Raw genomic sequence first — 9,023 nt, 5'->3', positions numbered from 1 at the left:
TTCCTGAGGCGGCGTCACACATGCTGGGCGGCCATGAACTGAGGTGGGCGGCCTCCAGCATGTGAGGAGATGGACGCAGATCTTGCTGCAGATGCAACGATCTGCGTCCGTCTCTGAATAACCCCCTATGCCACCACCATGGACAACCAATCCTCTTCTGTCAGTTTTCAAACACATCCTGTAAAATGATAGAAGCTGATTAGTTAGTACATTATCTCACTCTACTTTATCTCTCTCCAAACTTTGATACCTCTCCCCCTATATATTTGCTCCAAATTACACATCAGCAACACACTATACTTTTTATATATAGAAGTTTATTTAAGATTTTACATTTTTACGTCTTGTAAAAATATAAGTTGATACAGTTATAAATATAATATGCAAGTATAGTCGGATAATGCTTGTATAAACAGAGTAAAATAATTTTATAAAAATTATATGAAATGGAATAGGAGTATGTAACAATAACAATGGTATTTCAACACTTTATCAACCAAACAGAAGGACTATTCACAGAATAATCGGGGTAAACCATCTTCTCAGCCACAGAAATGACTGGTAAGATTTACAGAAAATAAATGAATGTGACTATATCATTTACAATTTACAAGTCAAACACAAAATACATGTAAATAACATTACTCAAAGTCACCCTAAGATATTTTAAGAGCACCCCTACTTCCCCTTCCATATGTAACACATCGATCCTGCTCAGACTTTATGCTGCCTTCTCTGTAAGCTACAGTCATCATTACAGATATAGGAAATGAGAAAACAAAGGACAAACATATGAGCGTGTGGTTTATTATATGGTTTCCAAGCTACCACACATTGGATGCAGTTTTCAGATCCAAACTGCAGTGTTGCTGCTGAAACCTAAAACCGCCTGGCAAAAGCAGATACAAAACATCTAGTAGTTAATTTACTAAATTACACTTTTTGGTTTTTGCTGCAAGATTGAAGGCATGTTTTTTAGAGGCATTGCACCGCATGTATTGCCTTTTTCAAAAATACTGCTTTAAATCCCGCTGCAAAATGGCCCAGGCTTTGGGCCTAATTCAGACCTGATCGCTGCTGTGCGAAATTGCACAGTGGCCGATTATCGAATCACTGCGTATGCGTACAGATCGTAATGAGCAGGCGCGAGGCCAAACTGCGGAAAAATCCTGCCTCTTTTTTGATCGCTAGGGGAACGCAGGCTGATTGACAGGAAACTGGTGTTTGGGGGTGGTAACTGTCCGTTTTCTGGGAGTGTCAGGAAAAACGCAGGCGTTCCCAAGCGTTATCAGGGAGGGTGTGTGACGTCAGCTCCGGCCCTGATCAGCCTGATTCTATCGCACTGTAAGAGTAAGTCCTGGGCTACGCACAGACTGCACAGAGTGCATTTGATGGTGAGTGAGAGGTGAATGGATTTGCAGATGTCCACTCTCTGGCAAAGTTTTGGCATGGCGTACGCATGCATTCGTACACTTGCACAGGGCGAGTTGTCACTCTCTATGGGCAGCGGGTATCTGATCGCAGACCTCAGCAGAGGAGCGATCAGGTCTGTAGTAGACCCTTAGTTTGCTGTTTGCCTATTGGAGTACCTGGGAAAGTATGCCACCAAGTTAATTTGTGTTCATTTACAAGTGAAAAAAATAATGGTCTCATGTACAAAGTGCATAATGGCTTAGGCTGCAGGGCAACATCCTTTTTGGGTGGTGGCATCAGCCTCAGAATGTGTAAGTGCATCTAGATTTACTCCAAATAGTCTGGGTTTACGCAACCAGATGGCATATGCAGCGGAGCAGAAGTGTAATGTGGCAGAGGGAGAGTGGTATGGAGTAGATACACCAGTGCACTTAGTTTTGTGGAGCAGTGCAGGAACAAGGGTTTATTCTGTAGAGTGAAATGTCTGGAATAATTTAAAGTGTTGGTTGCAGTGGATGTCATTGTAGGGTCTTTCCTTGCATTGCAGATATCTACACACTCCACAAAATAACTGGGTTGTGTACCACCATGCTCAGGGCTCCTATACTTTTCATGGGACACGTTTTGCCCCTTCTAGTTGCAGTTGCACTTTACCAGAGAATCACATTTCTTGGTGCACTTTGGACAATGTAGACAGATTTTTAAAGACATGTAAGCCATAAAAACTGAAACATGCCATTTAATAAAAGTGTGGCTGAAAGGTGACAGGGCTATAACATGTGTGAGATTTACACCCGTACTCAGTGCATGCTTTCTGATTCTCCGGGAAAGTATATGCACTTCTTGTTTCCTGAGGCATCTCCCATAAAAAGGGTACCCATGATATGCACTAGGAGAACCATATAGGGGCTGGTGTACCACCAGGGTATCTAGTTCAGCTGATCCCATTAACTTTGCAATTGAAGTGCTATGACAATGGAAGGGTTGTTGGGAACTTTGGTTTTAATCCCATTGTTAGATCCTTAGGATGCTGGTCATGTCACTTTGTATACCCAGTGCTTTTTTTTTGGGGGGGGGGGGGGTGGTACTCAGGGGTATGCATTACAGTCCTTTTTTTGTGGTCTAATTTTTATTTCTTATAACAAATTCCAGAAACAGGAAACAATTGGTAAAATAATTTCAGAAATGAATGAAATAAGTATCTGCACACTTATCCATCCTGTAACAACTTGTAACTTTACAGTTGGTTAGTACCAGCTCCTTTTTGTATAGAACAAAAGCACTGTGTATACCTATACCCTGCGATCCATAATATACTCAGCTGGGCAAGGAAACTGACTGAGAAACTACATGTACAATTGCAAGAAAATAACATTAATGTAGGGAAGATACAGAGAGAGATGAGAAGGAGCCAGATGAAATGCACGTAAGCCTGAAATATGACTGTTTACTTCTTCATATCTCAGCAATATATAGTTTAAATATATGGAGATTACTTTTTATATGATAAAAAATGGTGGAATATGCATGAAAAGAGATGGTATTGTCTCCATAATATACTATTCCGAACAGTACTTTGTTTAATAGACCAATGAAAGTGTCGCTGTACAATTTATCTGTCTGGAAACATATATCTTATTTTAGTTTCTATTATCTTAAAATGTGATGGCATAATCATGTTCCTGCTAAGTGCTACACTTAAAATACATGTTTTCTCTTTTTGTATTTTATTTTACTGAGCGCTGTTAAATTGGCCAAAAGGTAGTGATGTTATAACTGGTCATCTTATACTTAAATTAATATAGAAATGTTACTTCAGGTTAATAAGTCTATTCTTAGGCACAGACGGAAAAATATTTATCTAGAAAGTTCTTTATACTTAAAGTGCCTCCTGTGCTCCAAGAAAATGTACTACTTATGTGTTGGAGAGGAATTGTTCCGTATACGTGTATTTTATGCATTTAAGCTAAATTACAATCATGTTGTCTGCCATTATGTGTCCCAGAATAAGGGTTATAGGTAATAAATAGTAAGACTTCCGTAGGAGCACACAAATCGTTTGCAGAATAAATGCAAAGTTTAGATGTAAGTCTCACATAATCACCTTCCAAGATGACAATATACTGTATTCTGATATACAGTATAATAACATTTCTTATTGAAACTCATTAGACATTCTTCACAAATCATTCCCTACCCATTACAGTCAAACATGCTTATACATTCTGTCTGTGTCTGTTATATTCCCTTTCTTTGTTCTGCCATTTATCACGTGTCTTCACATATCTTCTTCTTTCCTGAAAAAAACATACACCAGACCGTAAATTATAACGTTTCACATATTGGATTAGTAAGCAGCGTGTAATTCCCACAGATGTTGTGATTTATAGATAATATTATATTGCACACTGTCATTAATAAAACAAAAAAGGGTTTCATTTAAATTTCATAAATGTTTAATCCTGTTAATGGTACTCATTTTTCTATTTGCAGAAATAAGAGGTGAAGTATCGAGCTGTTTACCATTCTTCTCATGTCAGGACAGTTGTTCTGATAAGCAGCTGTCCCGGCTGATGTTAAAACCTCTTAGTTTGCTGCTTATTGCAGCTGCAAAAGATTTGTCCCTGCTGCTGTCCCTGATCATGCACAAAAAGAGTCGGAGGGGACTGAAGAGTTCCATATTTGCACTCTGATAGCCATATGGAAGTGACAGCCTCCAAATAAACTCAGCCTGGCCCAGATTTATCAAGCCTTGGAGAGTGATAAGTTGCACAGTGGTAAAGTCCCAGCCAATCAGCTCCTAACTGTCATTATTCCAGCACAGCCTTAACATGGCAGTTAGAGCGGATTGGTTGGTACTTAATCACTGTGCAATTTATCACTCTCCAAGTCTTGATAAATCTGGGCATTTGTAAGCTTGTCGAATTGGAGTTCTCATACAGGACTATGGGCACAGTGTTATTTAGGAGTACGTGGGTTTAACACAGGAAATATCTGCAACATATAAATATCTCTGCTACCTACAGTAAATGCGGAATATTCAAGTGGAATCAGCTGTTTCTGCATAATTATGGGAGAAGTAAGTCTAGTAACAGTTCTGATGGTTTACACAGATGCCATCTCTCAGTGCTGATGAGAATGCCCTCACCCAGGCAGTCTGCAGAGAGAAGACAGGCAACATGGGTGGGAGAGGGCTATGAGGCTAGAAAAGGATCAGCAAAGATTATTAACTTTTATTTATAAGGTGTACATAACTGCAAAATAACAGTAACAGCACAATACACAATAGCTAACTACAGCGTAAGTACATAGCATACGTACAAACATTACTATGATGCAATAGAGTGGGTAGGACAAATAATACGGGATTTGAAGACGAGTGCAATGGTAAATCATGGGGGGTCAGTTCACTGCTCAATGATCCTGTATCCTACATATGGTAGAGTACACAGTGTCTCACTGAAGGAGAGTAGGAGACTGACGGCCGGGATCCCACCCACCGGTTTTATGTACTGATCCCGAGCCAAGGGAGCAGAGAACTGATAACAGGACTAGCGCTAAGGAAAGAAGTAGTGGAAAGATGGCTCTGTCCATAGAACTAATATACAAAGGGATGGAACTTTTTTATGCTGGCCCGAGTGCTGAGCAACAGGCCACACACAGAATGGATTCCAGCTACAAGTTGCCTATTACAGTGGTCAGAATATGAATGGACACAAAGGCCCTCACCAGTATTCTTTGACTGTATTCTTCAATACTAATTGATTGGATTTTCTTGGCCTGCTCTAGGGAACAACTGCCCAATACTGCTTCTGATAGAGTCACTAGTGGCCATAGAGTGTGCACCGCATCAGATATCACCATTCATGTCTTATAAGCAGAAGCCAGTACATTAAAGCTAAGACGTATATACCTGTTTAGGACGTGCAGACTGGACCAAGCACTTTCCCTGTTTACATTCTGTCCAAGAACAATCATTGAATTTCTGTCTCTTTTTTTAAGGTCACCGTGTACAATGTCGGGCCTGTAGAAATAACAGCATATTGAGGCAGTGATTAATATGTTAGAAGACTGCAGCTATTTTAGCATTGCATCCAATAAATAGTCCCGTAAAAAAACAGGGAAGGGTAAGAATTATAATAGAAGATATTATTCAAACTGGTTTGAAGCTCATTTGATTTTGGTCATTTGACAGCCTCGTACTTATTCATAGTAAAAATCGTGATTCGTGGTTCTTTATAATTTCTGGCTTCTAAATTCATAATTAAAAATTTGAACTTACAGCCAGAAAAAGAAGTGTTAAATTACACAATGTTACTTTTTTAAATGGCTACATTTTATATATTGTTTTTAAATAACTGAACAGCAAACATTTGCATGGAAAACCATTATAACGACTATACAACAGGTTTGAATGTTTTTGAATTACCCATATATTTTTAGTTTCAGACACAGAAAAACTATAACCAAAACAAATTGGGCGAATCCAGAAAGGCAGCAAAGGCCACCAACACAAGTCACCAAAACTTGATACAAATAATATATGATAATGAACAAAGGTAGTCAGATCTTGCGCCAACATTTTTCAAACGTCTATGATGTATCTGATTTTCTTTGGAGTGGTATAACCAAAATATCTCCAGTAAAAGCTTATATGGAATAAAACAAAATACGTTGGAACAAGTTTGGCGCAATATCTGACTACCTTTGTTCATTGTCTTATATTTTTTATTTACCCAAAGAATTTATTGCAAAAAGTTTAGAGCCACTACAGCAAACTGTTTTGAGAACCACTTTGAATCATATTTGAGCATCTTAGATTAAGATCAATTGACAAATTTTCATTTTTCTACTTTGTGCTTCCCAAAAAGTTATAGAAAGTATTATTATTATTATTATTATTATTATTATTATTATTATAATAATAATAATAATAATAATTAATAATTGTAATAATAATAATTACTGTATGCATAGACCTGACATTATTTTTTGTGGGCTTATGTTCTTCATTTTTTGATAATTGCATGAATTGTAAGAGACATTCTCATGAACAGTCTTATACACTTGTGCGCCATACCACTCAATTGTATCCTTATTTCCTCTACACATATTCCAATTATTTCCCCCACCCCAAAAAAATAGTAAGATTTGTAAAAAAAAAAAAAAAAAAGACCAGAACTAAAATATTTAATAGAAGTGGTAAGGACACTGGAAAGAAAGAACATTATAGGGACCACAATGACTGTAGTGAGATTCATCACAAGGTTAATTTGACATGCTTAAAAAGAAAGAGCAAAATAGATAAGAAAAAAACAACAAGTATATCTGAAGTATAATATTCTATCAGCCATATTGAAAATTATTTATGTATAGGGTGTATTTCAACTGTGTTTATTACAATGAAGATTTATGGATCGTAACTGTAAACATCTTTGATTTACATATCTATATACATAGAGGTGATTATGAGTTATTTATATCATTGTTAACTGTTTAATAAGAAAACAATTTTGGTAAAGGACTTCAAAGGTTTTATGTTATTTAAATGTACCTCCCACTTTTTCAATTTTGGGAATGTGGACAAACAGTTGTGTGTGTGACCAGCACTTTCCAATGCGTTGAACCTTCTCTCATTCTTTTTTCCTCCCCTAAAACTACCTTTTGAATGGCAAGCTGGCAGTCAGGATATATACAAAATGGAACAGAGCTCTCAGATAGGAACATCAGAGGAGGAATGATTTAATTGTTGGAAAGCCTGAAGTGGGCGATGCAGATTTAGTCTTCCATGCCCCTTTTTCTGCTCTCAGTTTGGAGCTAATGACCACTATGCATGCTTCGGTCAGATAAAGCTATCTGCTCTGCACCCTTTGTACCAATGATGGTTCCACCACTGATGTGAGTAATTAACTGTGCTACGTGGGAACACTATAGAAGTAGTTTGTGTATATTGACATATTTAATATTTTTCTATTTTACTATTTCAATCCCAGCCCAAAAAAGTACTCTATTGATCACCTTCTTATGACTGTCTAGCAACAGTGTTGTTAGCCACTGCAGCTGGGGAGAGAGAATAATCACTATTTTTAATAGACTTTATATACTGTAATGGACTAAAATGTCTAGAAATGACTGTCACTAGTCAGGTAACAGCTCTACAACAAGTAATGCATAAAATGATTAAGTGAGTTTGCAAAATAGGAAACAATTTCAGAACCTGAAGATAAAACAATAAAACTTTATTAATCGAGCTGTAATTTTTCTTTCTATTAAAATTTGTATGTGCGATTAAAGAAGTGAGGTCAAAAAAGCATTTTACATTTAAAAAAAGGCATGTTTAGTTTATACATAACGGTTAGGAAATGCATAGAATATGCATCAGTCTGGACTTTCTTTAGCTCAAAACAATAGAAGGAAACTGAAATATTTATTCCAGCTGTAAATGTGACAGTATGGAGTTGTTTATTGTTAAAAATAGGCTATTTCCTTAAAGAGCATGAACAAAAATGCCACTTGTACTATTCTCCCTATTTACAGCGGTTAAATTATGTTGAGTACAGGATATCACACCCTACTAAAACCATGAATTACATTACTATGTTTGCTGTCAGTGCATGGTACCAATTTTGAGGTCAATCCATAGTTAAATATAATTGTTAATAAAAATTTACTTTGTGCCTACACAGTTAACCTACTTTCTCTGCCAGACCATCTGTGATATAATCTACCTTTCGGCAACAGAGAAAATAACTCTAACGAGGCACTTCCTCTCACCTAGTGTACCTCCCAAACTTTGTAAGAAGCAAAATTGGTATAAAATAAACCCATAGCAGACCCTCCATTTCGGACACCAAAAGCTGTCCCATAGGTTTCTATGGGGGCTGCTAGGCTGTCAGATTTACTATGCTCCGGAATGCAAAGCTAACACCATCATTCAATGGAGTTACACACTAAGAAAATGAAAGCTCTAGGTGCACACTCAAAACATCAAGAACACTGGCAATCAAAACAATTATAATAAACTCTGCTATTTAACATAGATTAAAATTGAGGTTCTTGACATTATTTTTGCCCCAAAAATATGGTCCCACCTACATGAACAGGTGACCTCAACAGATGGTTCCCTAACATTCCTAAGGTTCAGGTTCAACGAACGGGCCAGCACAGCCCAACCACCCCAAGGCATCATACAAGTGAAAAGTAGCAGTGCAAATTCAATTAACTTAGCCTGCTATAGCCTATGGCAGGCATTCCCAACCACGGTCCTCAAGGCACTCCAATAGTGCAGGTTTTAGTGATATCCAGGCTTTAGCACAGATGGTTAAATCAAAATAACTGAGGTACTAATTAAGTCACCTGTGCTAAAGCCTGGATATCACTAAAACCAGGACTGTTAGTGTGCCTTGAGGACCGAGGTTGGGAAACACTGGCCTATGGGTTATATGTGAAGCTTTTATTGATAGAGAAATCCAAATGCTCCCTCCCTGCTTGCACATGCACTGACCAATGTTGCACATGCGCAGTAGTGCAGCAGCTGGCCAAAATAGAAAGCTAAGTGATTGTGGATGCAATCACTTTACTTCTACTGATCGCCGAGATAGGCTCCTATT

At 37.7% G+C, this 9,023-nt stretch overlaps 1 protein-coding gene across 2 annotated transcripts in view; it reads right to left on the bottom strand.

Annotated features, from left to right (window-relative positions):
• Positions 1-348: 348 nt before the first annotated feature.
• LOC135056420 (uncharacterized) overlaps positions 349-9,023 on the bottom strand; it is a 243,261-nt gene continuing 234,586 nt past the window's right edge. For both annotated transcript variants that reach the window (XM_063961561.1, XM_063961563.1), the window contains 2 exons: positions 5,327-5,437; positions 349-3,710 (listed from right to left, as the gene is read on the bottom strand). In XM_063961561.1, coding sequence (XP_063817631.1) covers positions 3,692-3,710; positions 5,327-5,437 — 130 coding nt within the window. In that variant the 3' untranslated portion in view covers positions 349-3,691. The remainder of the gene's footprint in view (positions 3,711-5,326; positions 5,438-9,023) is intronic.

This window comes from Pseudophryne corroboree, chromosome 3, assembly GCF_028390025.1.
Source record: "Pseudophryne corroboree isolate aPseCor3 chromosome 3, aPseCor3.hap2, whole genome shotgun sequence".
Lineage (NCBI taxonomy): Eukaryota > Metazoa > Chordata > Amphibia > Anura > Myobatrachidae > Pseudophryne > Pseudophryne corroboree.
Note: the sequence above shows the minus strand (reverse complement) of the source record. Positions and strands in the feature narration are given on the sequence as shown.